The following is a 25,882-nucleotide window of genomic DNA, read 5'->3' as shown; positions in this document are numbered from 1 at the left end:
AAACAGTAGCGGCGATTAGGGGTTGGGGTGAGAAGGGACAGTCCTTCTCACCCGCACTTTGTAGAGTAAATATGACATTTATTCCATTTTATCCAGCTGGAACTAGGAATTATTTTAAAAAAGCTATTTGTACAAGCCTTGTTGTCTTATATGCTAAATCTTTCCTTTATTGTATAGCGCTACGGCAAGTAGTGGAGACGTTGCATGTGTTGTGAGGAAGGGTAGTAGGAGTACAAATTTTTGCCGAGGTCGTGGCCACGGAGTTATAATTCAGCCTCTTGCCGCGCGCATTCGTCAGTCTGGCAGTCTCTTTATTGTCTGTTAGTTTCTTAGTGTGTATTCAAATATTAAATGAATATTAATTGCATAATCATGCCGTACATCTATGTAATTGTACAGGGCCATCTGGCCGTGGTGTTACGGGCGCGCAGTTGTGAGCTTGCACTCAGGAGATAGTGGTTTCGAATCCCATTATCGACACCACTGAAGATGGTTTTCCGTGGTATCCCATTTTCATACCAGGCAAACGTTGAGGCTGTACCTTAATTAAGGCTACGGTTGCTTCCTTCCCATAGGTTCTATCTGTGTCGGTGCGACATAGTCAATTGTAAAAACATATATATTTAATTGTAATTGTAATTTCAACGCGAGAGAATACCAACTTTACATTCACCGGACTAAATTATTTCGTTTGTATTGTGCTTTTTTATAAGTAAATGTAATTAATCAGCCCCGTGGATCAGGCCTATTCGTAATAATATTTTTGAGATTTTGATTCAATGCTGTATAATAAAATTTTCACCAGGTCTCACAAACATACTACGGGGCATTTACTTAATAAATAACATAACACAAAGAAATAAATTAGGAACGTTGGTATTAGCTCCTGTTGAAATACGATTACAACTGAATATATATATATATATTTTACAATTGGCTTTACGTCGCACCGACATAGATAGGATTTATGGCGACTATGAGACAGAAAAGGGCTACGCGATATCTTCATTTTTCGAAGTGTCGGATCCCTTCCCTCTTTTCCCCTCTGATTAGTGTTATATAGAGGATGGTTGCCTAGTTGTACTTCTTCTTAAAACAATAATCACCACCACCACCTGAAGAATAAGGGATTAGAATACATTATCAAGGGAAATGCTCACTAAATTTCCAAGTTCTTTGAAAACGATTGAGAAAAATCTAGCTAAATAATTGATTTTTAATAGTTGTTACTGTACCTATGAGACATATAAGTAACTGAAACAATACCATTTAGATAGCTGCAGTCGCTTAAGTGCGGCCAGTGTCCAGTATTCGGGAGATAGTAGATTCGAACCCCACTTCGGCAGCCCTGAAAATGGTTTTCCGTGGTTTCCCATTTTCACATCAGGCAAATGCTGGGGCTGTACCTTAATTAAGGCCACGGTCGCTTCCTTCCAACTCCTAGCCCTTTCCTGTCCCACCGTCGCCATAAGACCTATCTGTGTCGGTGCGACGTAAAGCAACTAGCAAAAAAAGAAAAACATTTAATCAGAGCGAATTTCAGAATTTCAGTCGTTTTCCCACTACTCCCTAAAGAGAATCACAACAAGGACGTACGAAATAATTTAAACGGAAATTTTTACCAAATTGCTTTAATGAACGGATATAAAGAGTAATACTACACTGAGAATTTGAGGGTGAAAAGTTCTAAAAGAAAATTATCCACATGAGATAAATCTTTTAAATACAACACTCCACAAATCCTCCGGTCTTTCTTAGCATGACACCAATAATGTAAGCCTCGAAAAGTCTCAAAGAAGATGCAACACACATTTTTCCTAATACTGTAGGTCATATCCTATACAACCAAGAATAACCCTAGAAGACCTCTCCAAAGTATTAAAAAAATACTCTATTTTACACCTATGTTGTATTTTGCCCCTTAAGATAAAACCGAACAGAAAACAAATGAAGTTAAATGTCAAAATATCAACCCACAGAATCTCCAAAGGTGCCCATGACCAAAAGACACCCCCCCACACCTAAACTATTATTTTTCGGGTTTGTCATATTTTGTTATATACGAGTCCATTAAACACAAACATGTTTTTTAAATGTTTAAATTTGGCCTTGGGTCTTTAGACGATATATGTCCATATGGTAGGCTAATGTCGTCCTTGGCGCAGATCATGGACGAAAATTTGTTATGCCGTGGCCACTTAATATTATTCAATGAATGCAGTTAATGTATCTATTCCTGAACACGAATATTGTCTCAATATTAAGATAGATCGCCTGTTGTTATTTCTTGATGGATGCAGTATATTTTCATCTGTCTCTTGACACACGCGAGTTAAAATTTAGCTTCCAGTGAAATCTCAGTCTCATCTATGGCTCCAACAATCTGAAATCTGCTGAGGTGTGGGTGGTGCTGAATAACGACATTCGGAGCGTCACCAATACGTCTACATCTGAAGAAATGTGGTATTCGGAGGGCTGATCGTGCTGCAATAGCACTTTCTGAACAAGTGAGGAAAGCAATGGCAAATTACCGCATCCCTTGTATGCCTTATTATGGATCCGACATCAGGATCCAACCATCCTCCGAGCTGATAACAGACAGACAGACAGACAGACAGACAGACAGACAGACAGACAGACAGACAGACAGACAGACAGACAGACAGACAGACAGACAGACAGACAGACAGACAGACAGACAGACAGACAGACAGACAGAGTATTTGAATTAAATTTGCTTTGATAACGATACGTATCCAAAGCAAAACATTTAATTCTAACTATTCTTAAAGCTTACATAATAAATTTTCAAAGAAAAATCCGACTCACCTCTTTTTTATGACTAGGTGTTGATTAGACTCTTGCTGGGAAGAAATACTGGACCTTCATTTGAATGGGGCACAGGTCTGCATTAGGTGATTCTTAACCAGTTTCTCGTTCACACTATCTGGTTAATATTAGCTGTCAAGGAAATGTGTCTTTCTTTTTCTACTCAACTTCAGTGTCTACATATGGATTAGTTACCTCCTAGAGATAAACTGGAACAATATTATATTCACGCTCACACTATACAACGCAGAGTTTCTTGCGAGACATCAACTACACATAACACATTACACCAACTGCAAATAAAATGAATCATCTGACGGTGTTGTCTTGGATGTCTTTCTTAACCAGAAAACTTCATGATAGTGCATATATATTATTATAAAATCCATTAATATTTTTTACATAGAGTTTTTCTCTTTTGAATGCCTATATTCCAGAGATGATTATGTAGCAGAGAAAAAGTAACAATTATATATTCTATAAGATCCATTTTATTTTTACTCATGATATATTCCATTGAATAACAAAAATATCACGAGAGTTACAGCCTGTTATGCAGGCTAATAAAATGGTTTATCTTGTTATTTATTCCTGAGTGTCTAATTGTGACATTGAGATACACAAAAACACACATCCATTTAGCCCTAGCACACATAATTAACATCTATGATTGTTATTAGTATTATTATGTATAACAGCGGTACAAACATGAGACTATATAAAAGATGTTATCATTTCTCTTCTAGAACTGTAATCCCCAAAATTTTGAATATCTTTTCATTCGAAAGCAATACGATTATATAACTGCGTTTAGCAAAATTTGTGTGGCAGGTAAACATGACTATTTGTAACTAACTTACAAAGTGTTCAGGAAATTAAGATAAATAAAATAAATTCGAAAATTTTGAGGCATGTTATGAACCAAATTTAACTGAGTTTAATTACGTGCTTAACAAAGAACAAAAGTAGTATGATTTATGAATTGTGTGATTTGCTTCGAGGGAAGTTTCAAATGAACGCTGATTAATATGTTGAAATGAAAATCAAGTAATAATATTAAGTACTGACAACCTCAATATTCTCTGTATTCTATCGTATTATTGTTAGGGCGAACGTAATTAATCTGACAGATTTGTTTAAATTTAATGTTTAGCCAAGAACATTGGGCTTCGTTGATATTCTTATGGACAAAGGATGTTGTTTGAAATACATTGTTATTATTTACAGAACTATAATGTGTCTTTCTGATAAAAACAGCTGATATTAAAATGAGAATAAGCTCTTATGTGTAATAATAAAGTGAGTTGATGGGCAGGAACGATTGAGATCTAATGAGGATTTATACATCAAGGTAAAACCAATAACATCATCAATCAAAAAGTAAAGATTGCTGTTCCACGGGAATAACTGCCATATAACTGATGAACGACTGATGAAGAGAATCTGGAATTTCATAAGACCAACAGCGATTAAATTGAGATGATTCCAAGAATGTGAGAGATCTCATACAGATCGGTATACCAGAAAATAAAATCAGTAACGAGGATGAATTTCGACGGTTGGTCAAAAGCTGTCTGGGGTTTTGAGTGAATCCAGAGTCTAGAAGCGCGAAGAGGCCCATGGCAGAAGAGCGAAAGAAGGCACTGTCTGATGGCTTTAAGAGAAACTGGCAGGATGTCAAAGCCGACAAACAAACAAGATATAGATAATGCAAATTAAATTTGTACGTAACATGAATATCTACACTTTGTAGAAAGAAAATGAATATAATATCATGTCTTTTAATGAAGATACCGTTATTTCTCACTGTGTTTATGTTTCCTAAATACTATTGGGAATTACCGTTCTTTATGATACATGGCATTAACATTATTAAAAAAGTTTCCTTTTGCAGTTGTCAATGGGCGGAGGACATTTGGGTTGACCAAAGGATATTTATTCAATATTATTGTTAGGTATACGTTTAGTGGCAGTTTCTGGAGCTTAATCCTTCATCATTCTACTCTTGTGACAGCTGGGTTAAAATCTTTGTTAGGCCAAATATGTGTTATATTTTTTTCATATTCAACATCTTGATTAATCAGTTCACAAAAGGAGGATACATCATGATGTAGGAACCGTATGATTCTTTTCAATATTTGCCTTTTATTTATCAAACTTCCTTAAAAAACACAATGATGTCTGTTTTCAAATTCACATATTACTATAAAAATAGAACTTGCTGTGAAAGTTCAAATTTTGAATAATGTATTCGGCGTATATAAATTGTATATTTGGAAAAATTTGCAATAATACTTGGCCTACTCCTGTTATTCGTTTCTTATTATTTTACTTCTACGGTACGAATTGTTCACCATTTAAAAGTACAATAACATTAAAATGATTAATTGTTGTTCTTAAAAATGTTTTCCTGTACAAAATATCTCTTTCATATTTTAGTAATTAAGGAGTTACTTTCTCTCTGCTATATATTGCTGTAATATATATAATCTCACTGAAGATTAATTTCATTTACATTTTTTAAATCACTGCCTTATACAGTACAAAATGTGCGTAAGAAACTTTTACAATTTGCATTTCCTTTTAAAGGTATTTTGGTGTTACTGTGCGGTGTGTATTTTCATTTCTTAAATATTCATGGGTGAATTTTTAAAGGGTTGTACATTTTGTCCATGACGACATTAAAAACCAAAATCACCACCGCAGTCCATACCGTAGTCCCCATCGTCAAATCCAGTATCACCATAATCTTCATTGACATAGGATATTTCATTATGTGACACTTCATTGTTGATGACAGTGTTGTGGACATCATAGTGATTGTTGATGTGGACATCGGTGTCGTTATGGTAATAGCCACTACTCATACCGTAGTGACTGCCTCCCCAGCCCCAACCTCCACCCCAGCCATAGCCATGACCCCAATTGGTGAGCGCTGCTCCCATCACCATTCCAGTGGCAAATTCTGCTGCTCCATTGTCTCTGTCCCGGACTACGATCGTAGTGTTGGCGGGTTGTAGAGGTTGAACAGCTACAGGTACCGCCTGAGGACGCGTGTAACCATTTGGAGGATATCCACCGCCACCCACGCCAACAGTTGGTATATGGTTGTAGGCTGGGGGTACCGGTACTTCACCAGGCATGGTCGCTGCAAAAGAAAGAACACATATTAAATAATATTTCCAATTGAATCACTCGAATCAGACAGGAATGTAAATACATATTATTACTCAAGGTGTGTAACGTTTTTTGGAGGCCTGGGTTCGATTCACGGTACAGCCAGAGATTTAAGATAGTGAGAAGGGCTAGTATGTGGTTAAAAGGTACATGTAGCTCATCTCCCTGGGGGGTCAGCCTTGAAAGAGTAGCCGGGCTGAGTGGCTCAGACGGTTAAGGCACTGGCCTTCTGATCCCAGTTTGGCAGGTTCGATCCTGGCCCTGTCGTATGGTATTTGAAGGTGCTCAAATACGTCGGCCTCGTGTCGGTAGATTTACTGGCACGTAAAAGAACTCCTGCGGGACAAAATTCGGCACCTCGGCGTCTCCGAAAACCATAAAAGTAGTTTGACGTTAATCAAATAGCATTATTATTAGAGTAATAATAATAATAATAATAATGATAATAATAATAATAATAATAATAATAATAATAATAATAATAATACCATGCGGTTAGGGTCGGGCAGCCGTGAGCTTGCATGCAGGAGATAGTGGGTTCGAACTGCACTGTTGGCAGCCCTGAAATTTTTTCATGGTTTCCTATTTTAACACCTTAATTAATGAAGACCACGGCCGCTTCCTTCCCACTCATATCCCTTTCCTATCCCATTTTCGCAATAAGACCTATCTGTATCGGTGCGATGTAAAGAAAATTGTAAAAAAAAATACTGATGTTATTGCTTTTAAGTCCCACTAACTACTTTTGACAGCAGTTTTCGGAGACGCCGAGGTGCTGAAATTTTGCCCCGCGGGAGTTCTTTTACGTGCCAGTAAATTTACCCATATAGGCTGGCGTATTTGAGCATATTTAAACACCATAGACTGAGCCAGGATCGAAACCCACCAAGTTGGGGTCAGAAGGCCAGTACCCCAACCGTCTGAATCACACAGCCTGGATCCTGGGAAGAGTTATACCACCCCCGGGAAGAAAGACCACGAGTTTGCTTTACTTTGAGAAGAAATGCACATTCTATTTAGAAAACTAAATGTATGGTGATCCTGAAGACATTTTCTAAAAATGTATAGGCCTCAATAAGGTTGCTTTAGTAGAATCCCGGTCATCCTAATAAAAGAAACGAGCCAAATTTGGTTAAGTAAACTTTCAGATGATCCGTAAAGAAACGTGGACATACAGCCCATTAATGATTTTGACTTGCCAAGAAGACTGCTGCCCAACCAGATGGCTTCCTGACATTGCAGTACACGTGGCTAGGATGACCGCATCCTCGGCCGTATTGTTTGGTGGGTGCTGTCCCTTTTATAGTTTGCTCTCCACGAACTTAAGTGAATCCCGTTATATTCGTAGCTTTCAGTCCAGTCAGGGACATTACCTTTACGGCAAGAGATTGGCTGATAATGAGTAACCGTAAAAATAATTTAGTTTAGATGTGAAAATAAAACAGCATTCGACAAGATGATCAGTTAAGAAAAAACAAAGCCATATCTGTACAGGCCGTAAATGCCTTTGGAGCAGTGCAAAGTAAAGAATTCTACTAACCATAACATCGACACTACGTGGGAGAGAGCAGCAAGCTCGATGCCAGGCCACCTTTACGCCCAGGAATCAACCTGATACTCATTTTTGGTGTAGGCTGAGTGAATCTCATGGCGAAGTACACCTCCAGAAGTAGAAATCTGGTTTCTAAATTTTTTGACCTCCTGACATATAATCGAACACCTTTTCTTTCGGGTGAGACGTGCACACGTGCTAGGTATCCCCTAAACAATAATCACTTATACAGTATAGAACACATTTTAAAGAAGAGTAATACTCTCTCTCTCTCTCTTATGTCAATGTTTTTACATTCAGCTGACCTTGAAAAACAGTGGCGTGAAATCAGAATTTAATCCTATTTAATGAAATGATAAACAGCCCACACTTGATAGTGTTTTGCTCTGAAAATATTATTCCTTAAGATAACGTGTATTTGACAGCTGGGAGTATGTACACCAATTGAGTGGACTTTCTTCTTGTATGCTTTCCATAGAGTTAGTAAAGAATACACTAGAGGTAGCATTGGCGCTGCAGTCGCGTGAGAAGTTGATCGAGCGTGCTATTTGGCAAAAGCTGGATTGTTTGGCACTGTCACTACTGGAGCTTTCCGACAAATTGAAGTATATACTTTTCTGAAGGAAAATGGCAGTCTCCGGTGCAGCTTATGGGCTCATAGAGAGGTTAATAAAGAGCAATGGCGTATCATTTCACAGGTATTTTTTTGAAATTCATTTCCGTGCGTATAAAATCACACTTTGCCTGACACTCATTGTAATATAAACTGGCCTACTTGGGTTAACTTCACTACTGATCCCCTGTCGGGGTGAATGAGATTCTTTGGATCTTGAAGACTGAAATTAATGTTTTACGAAATATAAGGCATGACATTTTCCTCTCACTGAATGGCCATGCCTTTGAAAGCGAATATCCAGAAAAATCATGTGTATGATGCCGAACGAGTGGCTGCAGGCTTTAGGTCACGTAGCTGTCAGCTTGCATTCCGGAGATAGTGGGTATGACCTCACTGTCGGCAGCCTTGAAGATGGTTTCCAATTTTTACACCAGGCAAATGCTGGGGATGTATGTTAATTAAGGCCACAGTCGTTTCCTTCCCACTCCTAGCCCTTTCCTGTCCCATAATCATCGTAAGACCTATGTGCGTCGGTGTTATGCAAAGCGAATTGGTACAAGAAAGAAAATACGAAACGATGTGCATGATAGCCTGGAATTGTGGTCCGTTTTTCACTTTCTGTGTGTATTTATAGGAGGCCTATTAAAAGCTATTGAATATATTTTGTTTATATACAGTTTGTTGCTTTCCCTTCGTACAATACGTGTAGTAGTCCCCATTCAGAACTTACCAGATTTTACAATTTAGAGACTAGATGTGCAACACCGTGTGAACATTTGAGTCCTTTACTTTCGTCAATATTATTATTCCTTTAAATATCATATAGGACGATATACAACCATAATAAATTATTGACCGAGCGAGTTGGCTGTGCGGTTAGGGCCACGCAGCTGTAAGCTTGCTTTCGGAAAATAGTGGGTTCAACCCCCACTATCGGCAGCCCCGAAGGTGGTTTTCCATGGTTTCCCATTTTCACACCGGGAAAATGGGGCTGTACCTTAATTAAGCCCACGGGCGTTTCCTTCCCACTCCTAGTCCTTTCCTATCCCATCATCGCCATAAGGCTTATCTGTGTCGGTGCGATGTAAAGCACATTGTAAACAATATTGTAAGTATTTTCTCAGTTCTCTTCAGTCATATAATTTACCACTCCCCTTTTCCATTAACGGAAATCATTTTACAAGTTAAAATATTAAAGCAAATCGTAAATTTCAGGAAAAGCTAAATAAAACCTCCATATCACATCCATTTAAAATATAAAATTAAGTACTGCAGTTAACATTGAACTAATTACACGGTAGTAAAAGTCGGATAGCCGGGCTGAGTGGCTCAGACGGTTAAGGCGCTGGTCTTCTAACCCCGACTTGGCAGGTTCGATCCTGGCTCAGTCCCGTGGTATTTGAAGGTGCTCAAATACGACAGCCCCGTGTCGGTAGATTTACTGGCACGTAAAAGAACTCCTGCGGGACTAAATTCCGGCACCTCGGCGTCTCCGAAGGCCTTAAAAAGTAGGTAGTGGGACGTAAAGCAAATAGCATTATTATTATTAAAAGTCGGATGTTTCGGTTTTCCCAGATTTCGGTTAAGTGAGATTCTACTCCATCATACATTTGACTCCCAGTGAGATTTTTTAAAGCAGTAGACAACTTTATACTGAGCTCAATTTAATTCCGTGAAGTGAATGCTACCCCGTATTTTCTATGGTGCTACAGCCCTGATTGGCCTTGGACTACCAGCCGACAGCTGCTCAGCCCGAAGGCCCACATATTACGACGTACGTGTGGTTAGAGCGATGAATCGACCGCTAAAGCTATTTAATCAAGATATAGCATGGCACGACAGAGCTAAATACCTAGGAGTAGTCCTAGATAGAAAGCTTACCATGCTCTATCGCATTAAAGCCATCCAGATAAAAATACACATAACACTAAGTCAACTGTGTCCAATACTGAACAAAAAGTCCAGTATAAACACGGAAGTAGCCATAAACATGTATAAGACCTTAATTAGGCCAATAATCATGTATGCATCCCCGGCGTGGTGTTACACTGCGATGACGAACCTGGATACGCTGGAAAACATACAAAAATGCATTTGAGCAGCAGCTAAACTTCCTACAGACACACCACTACAACACCCGATAAGACATCATATCCGCAAACAAACACTACGAATGTACACCAAGTCATGGGGTAATAAGATCAACCTCCTAGTTAGGGGGATAGGACGCAATGACGTCGATCTTTACACCAAGTACCCCACACTGAAGCATATTCTGTTCATCCATAGGGTTAGGAGGAAGGAGGCTGAAGGCCGGCCGCCCCCTTAAGCTGACACCTATATACTGCACAACACTGTAGACCAGTGATTTAGTTGGAAAAAAATATTTACAGGAACTCACCTTATTGATTCAGCAATTTCCAGATGGATTCGTATTGGGTGTCAAAATCAGCGGCCTCATGTTTCCGACAAGTCGTTTCATCAGATGAACGTCTCCCCTTTCGTAGCTATGACTTGACATATGGTTGTGGGTTAAATATATGCACAGGAGGTCAAACGCTGCTTATGAAAATAATTCCGTTTGATCTTACGACCAGCAGCCTATTTCTCTTTTCGGTGTGGATCTCATTCATGGTACTGAAAGCTCTTTCAGCTTCTGCTGAAAAGATGGGAATAGTCTGTACATTCTTGATTAAAGGCATCAGCTCCACTGGAATTTGCTTGGTCTCGACATACTTTCTAAAAGCATTAATGTACCTCCTCTTGTCTGACATGTGGAAAAAGTCACAAAGGTTGCCAACACTCTCATCACCATAGCAGATATCCAAAGTAGAAGTGGAGGGCCAATTATTTTTGTATAGTACCTTTGAATCACTGATAATTATGAACATAAAACCGTAAGGTTCAATATTAGTCCGCTAGAGTACACCTATGACGTTTCAGTGCTATGTATGTATTATAAGATTTTCTTACTGAATGTAAAATGTTACGTCATTCTAAAGCGGGAAAATGTTTTCCGGAACGGCGTTCCGGCCCGTTCCGGTCCAACTAAACCACTGCTGTAGACACTATGTAGCTATGTATATATGTTCTTATGTTCTTATGGATACAGCTCTCTTCATCCCGAGGGACCCAGGCGAGGAAGGATTAATAGAAACATAAAAAGACGATGGCAGCGCAGCCAGACGGCAAAGGACGAATCAGTCCAATCAATCAGCCCCCCAACAAAGACATGGGAGCGGAAAACTAGCCCGCACCCTATAACGGAGACAGCAGTACCAATGCACTTACCTGTATTATAACTATGTTGTTGCTTCAATGTAGGTTGGATCCTGGACACGAGAGCTGACGAGCATGACTGCACTCTAGTAGATGTTATGTACATAGGCAAATATTCTGTATTTAATAAACTAAATATAGTTACAGCTCTACAGCTATAAGTGTGTACCAGTAACACTGCACGAGAGGGACATCGATAGGCGGAAGAAGATAGCCCCTTAACCTCGTAAGGCTTGGCTCTTAATCCCCTTCTCCACATGGAGACTTGGCACCAAGGACCACTGGCTGCCAGGCCGTGGGACCAACCTGAGGCCCAAAGCCCGGACACTAGTGGACCCGAGCAGCACGTGGCAGTGACAAGACGGACTGATCCACATAATAATTTACAAAGCAAGGAAATGGTTGTGATTGCATGACACATATCCCTAACTAACACAACCTCTGGATTTTTCCAGCCCACATCCTTGCATGTGCTACCACAATACAATCAGGTTTTACATGTAGGCTCTTTCTTTTCCGCCTAAGTGGTTTTTCTCTGACCCTTAATACCACCTTACCAACACAAACCTTCCTGGTTGCAAGTCTGACATGGGGACAGGCAGATACTCCTGTAGGATCCTTTCCCACTCCTCCCTGCTCTCTCTTTCTTCTTAGAAGGCTGGCCGAATCGTACAATATCCAGATTTGTAGGGCATTCGTACATGGCAGTTGCCCTATGATGGACTATATGGGAACGTGAGGGCAGGCATACGCGTCGTCCAGGTACCAGTCGAACATGCCTGACCACTATATGGGAGGCTCACCGTATTGTACACCAAATACATCGTAACCTGTACTCATCTGCGTCTGCCATCCAAGAACAAGTAATGGACTCCCTGCAACATTATGCGTCATCTTGCACCGTTGGTCGGAGACAAGCAGCAGCCAGATTAGGATATTACCGTCTCATGCGTAGACTGCTTTGAACACTACAACACAGACGGCTGCGTTTAGACTGTTGCCGTGACTGGGAAGAATGACTTCCAGTGAATTTTTTAAAGCAGTAGACAATTTTGTACTGTTAAAGCATGGCATTGTGTTCAGCGATGAATCGCGGTTCTGCACTACCCCGGATGACCATCGTCGGCTATTATGGCGGCGATCTGGGGAGAGGTCCCATTCATTCAATGTTTTGGAGAGGTACAGCTGTGGTGTTACTCGTGGCGTCATGGTGTGGATTGCCGTCAGGTCACGACTGGTAGTGATTGAAGGAATTCTGACGGTACGACGGTACGTCATGGACATTCTGCATCCACATGTCTTATCTCTCATGCGACAGTCTCGTGGTGTAATTTTTCAACAGAACAATACTTGTCCACACACGGCACGTGTCTGTATGACCTGTAAGCATGATGCTGAGGTACTCCTATGGTCATCAAGATACCAGATCTGTCCCCGGTAGAAAATGTGCGGGACCAGCTTAGACATCAAGTCTGTCCCAGTTCCAATATCCAGGATATCAAGGACAAGTTACAACAGTTGTGGGCCAACTTGCCTCAGAGGATACAGCGGCTTAAAACACACTTCCCAACCGAATCAGTGCATGCATCCAGGGCAGAGGAGATGCAACGTCATACTGATAAGTGGGTTCGTACTGCCAAGTTCTTTGTAAATGACTGAATTTTATAATCACTGAAATAACACCACATATCCTGTAACACGTGAGGTTTCATTTCGTTTCTACCGGGCGAGTTGGCCATGCGGTTAGGGTCGCGCAGCTGTGGGCTTGCATCCGGGAGATAGTGTGTTCGAACCCCACTGTCGGCAGCCCTGAAGATCGTTTTCCGTGGTTTCACATTTTCATACCAGACAAATGTTGGGGGCTGTACCTTAATTAAGGCCACGGCCGCTTCCTTCCCACTTCTAGGCCTTTCCTACCTCATCGTCGCCGTAAGACCTACCTGTGTTGGTGCGACGTGAAGCAAATAGCAAAAAAAAAAAAAAAAAAAATCATTTCGTTTTTTCCCTCCCGTTCTGCGTGCTTCGATTATTTTGTCAGGCGGTGTATGAAGTAGCCTACAATACACGGTAGTTTAATTGTAGCTATGTTTGTAGCGCTAAGGAATGGAACAACGACGATATTGTTATAGGATAGAGAAAACTTACTAAGATAATGTCTCCATTGTACTTTGAGACTAAATATAGTCGAAACCCTTACACTGTCAAATATTAACTTAATTCATTTTATTGTGTGTTGATATGTATTTTGGGTCTATAGGTATGCCTCTTCTATTGGAAATATAGATTTCTCTTTTGATGACATTTCTGAATTATTCTACAATTCCTACTCTGCTAAGAATTCTCAACAATATAAGAGGTTTGAAACTACATGCAGATCAAGTTTTTCTCAATCCTGAAAAGCATTGGCTATTTTGGTTGCAATTTGAATCACAATCACAAATGTGAAATAGTATGCACTCGGTTGGAAATGATATGTTCACTCCATTCTTACCAATAGGGCCTAGTTTGTGCGATATAGGTTTCTGAGAATTATTACGCGCAGAACTCCAATTATATTTTTTTAAATGTTAACGGTACTAGATTTAGATTTAGATTTATTATTATTATTTTCTTTAGATCTACAGTAATAATACCCATTTGATCCGTTATAAAGAAAAATAACAATGTCCAGCCTAAGCCAAATTTCATACCACTAACTTGGTGGACCCCCACACAGGCGGAATACCAGACAACCATGCAAGGTTCCACCCCTAGCTAAATCTGTTAAGCTGCCTCTAACATGGACGGATGACCAGCTCACATGCTAGGGCACCCCCTACATCTAAATTAAGCCTATAACTAATTACAACATTAAATCTATACTAATTCTATCCTAGTACCTCTTGTCATTAACTCATAAATCACTCACCAATACTATCTCAATACACATAAATACACCTTCACTTGAATAAATACCCTCTAAACTTCGCTATCTCTCTTAATATCCATCCATCGAACTCAACAATCATTCACTTCATTTCCATGCCACATATCATTACATATCTACCTCTTATCATAAAGACACCTTTACTAGAATAAATACCCACTAAACTTCGCTATCTTTCTTATCATCCATTCGCCACCATGCCCCTGCTGAGTATACACACAAACCTTTGCACATTCCATTCCTCCTACATTTCCTCTACTTGACTCTCTCAGGGTTGCTGATTCCATGCTTCAGCGGTATTATGAATGTCACAGACCTCATACACGCTAACCTTAGCACATTCCATTCCTACTACATTTCCTCTACTTGACTCCCTCGTGGTTGCTGATTCCATACTTCCGTTGCACTCACATTCTGCTAATACGTATTCTACTCATGTTGCAACTTTATCACTGCACTACCTGTCTGTTCCTGCTCATCTTATTCAACCATGCTTGATCTAATTAAATAATCATCTAAAACCAACTTTGCTTGCCGATTTACCATTAACTAATAAATCACTTACCAATACCATTTAAACTTCGCTACCTCTCTTATCATTCATCCATCATCATCTTTCATACTTAACACTTCAATTCCAGTCCTCAATTACTTTATAATTATAATACACATTAAGACATCTTTACTTGAATAAATACCATCTAGACTACGCTACCCCTCTTCTCATCCATCCTTCGAATTCAATAATCCATCCATCTTATATCTCAAGACATCATTACTTAAATAAGTACCATACACTTACAGTACACTTAAAAACACCTTATCACCTCGCTACCTCTCTTATCATTCATCCATCATACAATACACATGCAGACACCATCACTTCTTTAACCATTACAATGCCCTTCGAACTCAACAATCCATCCATCTTATATATCTCAAGACACCATTATATGAATAAGTGCCATACAATTACAGTACACTTAAAAACACCTTATCACTTCGCTACCTCTCTTATCATTCATCCATCATACAATATACATGCAGACACCATCACTTCTTTACTTTAACCATTACAATTATAGACACAATCACTTCTTTACTTTAACCATTACAGTGCACATACAGACCCCATCACTTGAATAGATACCATCTAAACTTCGCCACCTCTCTTATCATATATCTATCATCATCACCTTTCATAATTAACACTTCAGTTCCAGTAGATACCATCCAACCTCCTTTATATCTCCAAACTCGTAACAATTACACTACACATATAGATATCATTACTTGAGTAAGTACCATCTAAACTTCGCTACCTCTTATCATTCTTCACTTGAATAAATACCCTCTAAGCTTCACTACCTCTCTTATCATCCATCCATCGCACTCCACAATCATTCTCTTCAATTCCATACCACATATCCTTACATATATACCTCTTATCATTAACTAATAAATCACTCACCAATACGATCTCAATACACATACCATTTAAACTTCGCTACCTCTCTTAACATTCATCCATCATCGTCATACTTAACACTTCAATTCCAGTCCTCATTCACTTTACAATCATAATACACATTAAGACATCTTTACTTGAATAAATACCATCTAGACTTCGCTACCCCTCTTCTCATCCATCCATCGAATTCAACAATCTATCCATCTTATATCTCAAGTCTCATTACTTGAATAAGTACCATACAATTACAGTACACTTAAAAACACCTTATCACCTCGCTACCTCTCTTATCATTCATCCATCATACCATACACATGCAGATACCATCACTTCTTTACTTTAACCATTACAATGCCCTTCGAACTCAACAATCCATCCAACTTATATCTCAAGACACCATTATATGAATAAGTGCCATACAATTACAGTACACTTAAAAACACCTTATCACCTCGCTACCTCTCTTATCATTCATCCATCATATATCTATTATCATCACCTTTCATATTTAACACTTCAATTCCAGTAGATACCATCCAACCTCCTTTATATCTCCAAACTCGTAACAATTACACTACACATATAGACATCATTACTTGAGTAAGTACCATCTAAACTTCGCTACCTCTCTTATCATCCATCCATCTACACTCTGATCCAACTTCTAAACATCAATACATATCTACCTCTTATCATTCTTCACTTGAATAAATACCCTCTAAGCTTCACTACCTCTCTTATCATCCATCCATCGCACTCCACAATCATTCTCTTCAATTCCATACCACATATCCTTACATATATACCTCTTATCATTAACTAATAAATCACTCACCAATACGATCTCCGTCATGCCATCACTTGAATAAATACCATACACTTGGTCTATCCATCTTCTACCTAAAGACACCATCACTTTAATTACAATTATACTACACATACAGGCACCATTACTTGAGTAAATACACACATACAAACACCACCATAACTACGCTTCTGTCCTCCATCATAGGCAAACTATGTTACTTACTACTGTTACTTGACTTTTTACTTCTCGTAATTATTCCTTCCATTTTTCCTTTTTTGTCCCATAGGTCCTTCAAACTCAAGCTTCTCCCTTTGATCACGGCACTTCTTACTTCTGCTTCCTCCCTCAAACCATTATTCTCGCTCCGATTCTGTCCGCTTGTCTTCCCCTGTGGTTCTTTTTCTTCCCTCGCGCAGACTTCCGACACTAATTCGTCCATTAAATTTCTGACTACTTCCATCCTTCTTGCATTTACTTTTTCTTCAGCTCTTTTCATGATCTCTTCCCAGGAACCCCATCTACTCAGTGTTCCTTCATTTACAGTATGTACATCAGCCCTGGTAGTTTCTTCTTGCCTCGAACTGTCAGCCCTGCTAGTTTCTTCTTGCCTCAAACTCTCATCCATTAATTTCAGTTTCGATATTGTCCACTTTCGGGTCCAATTCCTGTCGCTCACCACGAGTATCTGACCACTAATATACGCTTTCAATCCCTGAATTTTTGCTTTCACAAGATGTTTCTTAAGAATTTTAAAATTTCTACTCTCTTCTCTTCCGAAATCTCTCTTAATTCTAATTTTCTCACACTGTAGATTACCAGCGTTCCTTATCACTATGTCTGCCATCAATGAAGATAGCAGCGACACTTTTATGGGCCTGTGCCCTCCCACCTTGCCAACTCTCTCCACATTGTCTATATCTACCTCACTGAAATTTATTTTCATTTTTTTTTGTATAACATCTACCACTTTGTAAATAATGTCCACTTTAGATTCTGCCTTGTCTTCCTCCACCCCATAAATAAATATGGACTTCTTCTTGCGCTCCTGTCTGCAGAATTCGATTTCTTTCTTCAGGTTTACCATCTCTTCATCCATATTTTTTATTTTCTCTCTTAGTGACACCAGTTCTTTCTCGCTGCCTTCTATCATCGCCTTCGTATTCTTCATATAATCCTGGATCCACTGTCTCGTCTTTTCTTGCTCCTGGCCTTGTTCTTGAAGCATTTTCTTTAATTTTTCAAACGGACATACCTCCTGTATTACTTCTCTTACTACTTTCCTCATAACCTCTACGTCTACCCAATTCATCGTATCTATCTCCTTGCCGACCGCTTGACCTTACCGCTTCCTCACTCTTAATCCACTCCACTCAGCAGGCGCACGCCACACGACATTTCCGTCCTCCTCACTGGCTTAAGCTAGACTGGGTTAACAGTACTAACTGTCCATTTCAGGTTATCCATAGTGAATCATGTCTTCTGGTATGGGATAGAACAAATTTGTTCCATTCGTTGGCCTATCTCAGGGTTTGTGAGATATAACGGCCGAGGGCGGGGCTATAAATATCAAAATTGGAAAAAGCTACAAAATGGTAAGTTTTTAATGCTTTCTGAGCAAATTTCAACAGAGAGGTAAAGGTTGATAGTTTACCAACTTACTGTACAGTAAGTGCTGCAATAATAGTTTTTGAGATTTTGATTTAATAAAATAATACTTTCACCAAAAGAACAATATTACACATGTATTACAATTAAATAGAAGTACGGCGTGATTATACAACTACAAATCAATTAGTATTTGACTGCACACTAAGAAACTAACAGACACTAAAGAGACTGACGAATGCGCGCGGCAAGTGGGTGAATCACAGGGGCGAAGCGTCAGGGGAGACAGGGTAGACAGCGTGTACCCTTCACATTTTGTGAAAAAAAATATTGTCTAGTTAATTCAATTACTTTTTAGAACATTAAATATTTCCAGATTCGTGACATTATCGTATTCCCCGCTTTACTTATTTTCGTCTCACTTCGCCAATGCTAAGGCTCGCATTAGTTATACGAAGCACGTAGGTGAAAGTAGACGCTGTCCATTCTGTGTATTTTCCCTTTGATTTTCAAAGCTTTCAGATAGAGCAACACTAACGCTATCTGTAGGTGCTGACTGTGGAACTATGACTTTCCTATAGCGAGATGTCTCCGCCCAGTAGACAGACTTACCAGCGTCTCTTCCTGCTCTCATTGGCTAGTATTTGGATCTCTCTTATAAAGGTGCTCTTATTGGCTACCATCTTAGACATGCTTTTAATGTTATGAATTTGAATTTACTTTATTATAACACAGTCTAAAAATAAATTAATAATATTTAAATACGAAGTATAGTAAACTTACACCTAATAAATGAATGACAGCATGAAAACCCTTCAAGTACGTGCATTTTCTTGCCCGCCAATATTCGTTGCGGTATTATAACCCCAATAACTATTGGCTTCCAGTCTTAATAAGGTACTCCAGAGTACGCATACGGAAAAAAATTGCTTAACTTGATGCTGTATATTCCGTTAGTCAGTTTCTAGTGAACGCGCTATGAGTGCATTCAAATGAATTAAAACGTATTTAAGGAATTGGATGACCAACCAGAGACTGTCTAACTTGGGAACTGTAGCTATAGAGAAGACATTTCTGTGGAATCTTAGCAAACCGCCTGACTTCAAGACGAGGTAATAGATATATTTGCCGAAATGAAGGACAGGCGGATTAAACTCATTTACAAGAATATTGTTTAAGGTGAATTGTACGAACAACTATTTATTTCTTATTTCTATTATTAAATCTACATAACAATGAAATATATTGCTATTTTTATTCTGAAAGTATGTTATTTGACAACTCCCGCGGCCTATTTCGTCTATATTTAAAAATAAAGCAAGTGAACGTAGGGTTATAGGTTGTTATAGTGTTTGTCTTATTTTCAAAGTCATTAATATAATACTGAATACAGATGTATGCGTCGAAAAAAAATTCCATATAATAATATGATTAAAACAGTTTAAATAAAAGAAATCTCTGTCTACCCCCTTACTTAGTTCACGCTTCGCCACTGGTGAATCATACCTCAGCGTCCATGATCTTGGGAAAAATTACCCCTGCTACCCTTCCTCACAGCACAAGCAAATTCTCCACTAGGCCTACTTCCTGTGGCGCTATACAAATCGGCTAGCCGCGACGAACAACATTTTGTGCGTATTTTCGCTAATAATTTTGTTAATAATTAAAGGAAATAAAGGAAAGAATTAGCTGATAAGGCAACAAGGCTTGTACAAATATCTTTTTAAAATAATTCCTAGTTTCATCCGGCTACAATGGAATAAAAATGTATTGTTTTCTCCACAAGGTGGGGGGAGGGGGTGACTGCTCCCTCTCCCATGCCTTCCCCCCTAATCGCCGCTACTGATCATTTCCAACGTGTGAAATCATAAACCAGCAGTGAAGTTTACTCAGGTTTCACGAGCTGTCAAGAAGTGTGATGGAGAGATATGTGTCGATAGCAGGCTTCTAGTTATCGAGAGTAAGGAGCTGGCCAGGTATCGCTCGCAGGTGATAAGAGGAAATTGAATAACGAAACCCTGTGTTCTGTAGGAAGAAGAGAAATGAGAGATCGAATTCTTTACCTCAACGGAGAGTTGTTCATGATCATTGGCGACCTGCTGCACAACTGGTGATCGAGATCTGGATAACCATTAATTGCTTTTGACATTCTTAAATCCTCCACTTCTTATACCCAATCTGTTCAGAGGTTAAATTAAAAAGTCACAGCTTTGCTTCAGCGTTTAATATTTCACTTAATTATTGAATACCAAGTTCATACACTAAAATGATAATGATGGCGCATTGATTCTATTGTAAAACGTAATATTAAAATAACCAGAATTAAGATTGATAACATTTTTGGGGATATACTAAAGACAATGGGTTGGGATATAGTACCACATCTGAAGTACTTATTTACTTATTGTTTGGTTGAAGGAGCTATTCCAAATGAATGGAGGGGTGTGAATAAAGGAAAGGGTGATAGACATAAAGCTGAAAATTACAGGCCAGTCAGTTTGACATGCTTTGCATGTAAGCTTTGGGAAAGCATTCTTTTTGATTATATTAGACATGTTTGCGAAATTAATAACTGGTCCGATAGAAGACAGTTCGGTTTTAGGAAAGGTTATTCCACTGAAGCTCAACTTGTAGAATTCCAGCAAGATATTTTAAATTCAGGAAGTCAAATGGACTGTATCACGATTGACCTATCTAAGGCATTTGATAGGGTAGATCATAGGAGAAAACTGGCAAAAATGAGTGCAATTGGACTAGACAAAAGAGTGACTGAATGGGTTGCTATATTTATAGAAAATCTGAGAATTAAAGTAGGAGAAGCTATATCTGACCGTGTAATAATTAAGAGGGGAATTCCTCAAGGCAGTAGGCTATTATTGGACCTTTATGTTTTCTTATATACATATAAATGATATGAGTAAAGAAGTGGAATCAGAGGTAAGGCTTTTTGCGTATGGTGCTATTCTGTATATAGTAATAAATAAGTTACAAGATTGTGAGCAACTGCAACATGACCTCGATAATGTTGTAAGATGGACAGCAGGCAATGGTATGATGATAAACGGGGTTAAAAGTCAGGTTGAAAGTTTCACAAATAGGGAAAGTCCTCTCAGTTTTAATTACTGCGTTGATGGGGTGAAAGTTCCTTTTGGGTATCATTGTAAGTATCTAGGTGTTTATATAAGGAAATATCTTCATTGGGGTAATCACATATATGGGATTGTAAATAAAGGGTATACATCTCTGCACATGTTATGAAGGTGTTTAGGGGTAAAGGAGAGGGCATATTAGTCTCTGGTAAGACCCCGACTAGAGTATGGTTCCAGTGTATGGGACCCTCACCAGGATTACTTGATTCAAGAACTGGAAAAAATCCAAAGAAAAGCAGCTCGATTTGTTCTGGGCGATTTCCGACAAAAGAGAAGCGTTACAAAAATGTTGCAAAGATTGGACTGGCAAGAATTGGGAGAAAGAAGACGAGCTGCTCGACTAAGTGGTATGTTCCGAGCTGTCAGCGGAGAGATGGCGTGGAATGACATTAGTAGACGAATAAGTTTGAGTGGTGTCTTTAAAAGTAGGAAAGATCACAATATGAATACAAAGTTGGAATTCAAGAGGACCAATTGGAGCAAATATTCATTTATAGGAAGGGGAGTTAGGGATTGGAATAACTTACCGAGGGAGGTGTTCAATAAATTTCCAATTTCTTTGAAATCATTTAAGAAAAGGCTAGGAAACAACAGATAGGGAATCTGCCACCTGGTTGACTGCCCTGAATGCAGATCAGTATTGATTGATTGATTGATTGAAGAAAATTTAAGTTGCACTATTTGATCCAAAATATTAAACAGTTGTCCATTAGCAAAGCAATGAGAAAAGAATAGTGCGGTTCGAACTCCGCTGTCGGCAGCCTTGAAGATGGTTTCCCGCGGTTTACCATTTTTTCACCAGGCAAATGCTGAGGTTGGATCTTAATTAAGGTCACGGTTGCTTTCTTCCCCTTTTCTATCCCCTTGTCGCCATAAGACCTATCTGTGTTGGTGCGATGTAAAGGCAGATTGTAAGAAAAAAGTCTGAATGGGTCTGTCCTATGGTAGCATACTGAGAAGTGCTGTTACACAAAATTAAGATATAACTAATAAAATTTAAGTAAATAACCTTCCAAATAACCTTTTCCATCGAGTTAAACATTTCCTTCACATTATTCCTACTATAGATAGTCCAAAGCATACCGTCTGGTATAAGCCAAGGACAATGTGAAGTTGACTTATTCCGTCCATCACTGATTAAAAAAAATACTAAAATAATTAATCTATCTGATGCTGAATTTGTTACTGTTAAACTTACATGGTTAGTACCATACTATGCACTACTTCTTGGGCTAACATATTATTGACTTATTTGAGGAAATATAATCGAATTACTTGTAACGAATACCTTATTAATAATTTTTACTTTTATTCGTTGCATTTTATAAAATATAAGTGTTGCTCTTAATTCACTTCTTGTAATAAAATTATTGTAATCGTTACGTTCCAGTAATCGATATGCATCACATAGGAATAGAAACTGGGAAGAAAGTAATTGATGGGGAAGATAACGTGTTCAGTTCTACTACACCACAATGAGTAGGTCTAACAGTGCTAGATTTTTCACGTTATTACCTCTCTAACTTTTTGTTACAATTTGCTGTACGACACAGACAGGTCTTATGGCGAGGATGGGATAGGAAATGGCTGGGCCTGGCCTTAATTAAGGCCTGATGTGAAAGTGGATAACCACGGATAACCATCTTCAGGGTTGCCAACAGTGGGGTTCGAACCCACTATCTCCCGGGTTCACAGCTGCGCGACCCTAACCGCACGGCCAACTCGCTCCAGTACTTCCAAAGGCAGTCTACTTACCCTATAACACTGCAGAGGATGTTTTTAAAATTAAACACTGCTATTCCCGCAAATGCCCTTGTTGGGCGTCTGTTCAGTAAATGCAAAGAGGTCGAGGCTTAGCGATGAGAATTTTAAGGACCAATTATTTTTTTAAGTAAACGGGACATTATCTGAAGCACTAAAAGTGCAATGATGGAAAACGGTCATTTTGAAAGTTCCAATGTATCGTGTTTAGTCAATCTCATCGAGTGACCAGTTAATATCTCTATGCCAAAAAATAAAAAAAAAATATATAAATGAAGTAATGCCATTTTCTTTACAGCCCCTTGCGAAAAAAAGGTCAGTGATTTCCTTAAGGTTCGTAGTTTGTGAAGTAATTGAAATTTTACTGATTATTTGTTGCAAAGAGCCTCCGTGCCCTAGGCGGCAGCGCGCCGGGCTCCCATCACTGGGTTCCGTGGTTCAAATCCCGGTCACTCCATATGCGATTTGTGCTGGACAAAGCGGAGGTGGGACAGGTTTTTCTCCGGGTACTCCGGTTTTCCCTGTCATCTTTCATTCCAGCAACATTCACCATTATCATTTCGTTTCACTTGTCATTCATTAATCATTGCCCCAGAGGAGTGCGACAGGCTTCGGCAGCCGGCACAGTTCCTATCCTCGCCGCTAGATGGGGGCTTCATTCATTCCATTCCTGACCCGGTCAAATGACTGTAGATTTTACTTTGTTGCTAAAGGAAGTTGTAATCGTCGTTGAGTAATTTTTTCCAGCTAACTGTGATTCAGTCCAATTACCTTTTTCTTATACTTTTCCCACCACTGCTTACTTGATGATGATGGTGCTTGTTGTTCAAAGAGGCCTAACATCTAGATCATTGGCCCCACAGCTTATTTCAGGACCGTCATAGCAAAATTACATTTTCACTGGCTTTTCACCAAGGCGGCCGTGGTTCAAATCCCGAACAAACCAAACCCCATGGCGCAGCAGCCCGGAAGGGCCTTGGCCTACCAAGCGACCGCTTCTCAGCCAGAAGGCCTGCAAGTTACGAGGTTGGCACGGTGAATCCTCTCGGCCATTATACTTCGTTTTCTAAACCGGGGCCACCATCTCACCGTCAGATAGCTCCTCAATTGTAATCACGTAGGCTGAGTGGGACTCAAACCAGCCCTCAGAGTCGGGTAAAAGGTTCAAATCCCGGCCAATAAATATAACATTTTTGAAATGTAAATCACTTTCTTGTGGTTCAGATAGGTTCCACGTCAAGCTGGAGGTCCAACGGATATGATCACGATATCAACAGACAAATAACAGCATTTGCATTTGCTTAAATTAATGTTGATTAGCAATCTGGATATATTTTTCGTAAGTACAGTGTTAATGTATAGGCTGCCTGGCCTAGGCGGTAAAGGCGTGCTCGTTTCGCCCGGAAGGACGTGGGTTCGAATCCCAGTCAGGAAGTCGTAAAATTTAAGAAATGAGATTTCCACTTCCGGAGGTGCAGATGGCCCTGAGGTTCACTCGGCCTACACAAAAAATGAGTACCTGGTTAATTCCTGGGGACAAAGGCGGCCGGGCCTAGAGCTAACCACTATACCTCATCAAGTGCCGAGGTTACGGATAGTGGAAGCCTTTACTTTCCACCCCTCCAAGGGCCTCCATGGCCTGTACGGAGATGGCTTTGCTTTTTACTATGTTAATTAAAAAATCGATTTGAATGTTAAAGTTTCATTGTTATCGATCTATTGCTACTATCGTAATGTATCTGTCTCTTTCTGCCCTCTTTCTCCTCCATTATTATATCAATTTCACGTAACACTTTTATCTTTCGGTTCCTTTATGCGTTGTAATTTCAGAATGCCCGACACAAGTCGGTACATGTGCCCTTGCAGCGCTCCGTTTTGAGACAAGTTAAGTTCACTGGAGCCTGAAGGGTGTTTCACCGGTGTATTTAGTGCGGTGACACATTGTTTTATCTGATGAGTCCCACTTCAGTCCTAAAGCAGAGACGATTGCATCAGGATTTGAAGCTGCAGAGGAAAACCTAACAATTCAGCACCGATTCGCGAACGCCATACATTCAAAACACTAAACGTTATGGTTTGGGATTCCATCATTTACGACCGAAGAGAACACAGCAATATGTCAGTGAAGTTCTGCGGCCCCTTTCCTGCCATTCTTGCCGAACATACCAAATGCCATTATGCAGAATGTCCATAAAGCTCGCATCACACAACATGCTCTGTGAGGTTGGTCATCATTCGCTGGCCTGCGAAGTCACCAGATTTGTCACCAACTGAACATACTTTGGATGTGATGGGACTGCGCCGCTGTCAACCACCTACACAAACAGTGGATGATCTACTTGTACAGTTGAAGGAAAACTGAATACATGTGCCTCAGGAGACTATTCGAAAGTTCAGTGACGGAACGCTTCGTCGTATCGCTGCCTACCGCATTTAGAATGGTGCTTTATGGATGTCATTCCCATGAGGAACAATGCAACCTCTCAGCCCGTGATGTCATCACACAATTTATTTTTTCATTCTGCAATTGTGCGTAGCATGGATAATTCAGCGCGCATCTAATGTGCTCTAGGTAGTGAGTTTGAATCCGGGGATGGTTGTTTCGCTTAAATGTGAAAGATCGAGGTCACATTCACTGGCACATCAAAGTATGCCTTTTGAAGAAAAATGTCTGACACTCCAGAGCCTTTAAAAACTGCTAAACTACTG

The 25,882-nt window shown here is 39.5% G+C and overlaps 1 protein-coding gene across 1 annotated transcript in view; it reads right to left on the bottom strand.

Annotated features, from left to right (window-relative positions):
* Positions 1–5,510: 5,510 nt before the first annotated feature.
* The window catches only part of LOC136873804 (uncharacterized), a 412,301-nt gene continuing 391,929 nt past the window's right edge, over positions 5,511–25,882 (bottom strand). The window contains exon 5 of the mRNA XM_067147093.2: positions 5,511–5,977. Coding sequence (XP_067003194.2) covers positions 5,511–5,977 — 467 coding nt within the window. The remainder of the gene's footprint in view (positions 5,978–25,882) is intronic.

This window comes from Anabrus simplex, chromosome 1 (genome assembly GCF_040414725.1).
Source record: "Anabrus simplex isolate iqAnaSimp1 chromosome 1, ASM4041472v1, whole genome shotgun sequence".
NCBI classification, from domain to species: Eukaryota; Metazoa; Arthropoda; class Insecta; order Orthoptera; family Tettigoniidae; genus Anabrus; species Anabrus simplex.
This window is presented reverse-complemented; position numbering and strand designations above follow the sequence as displayed.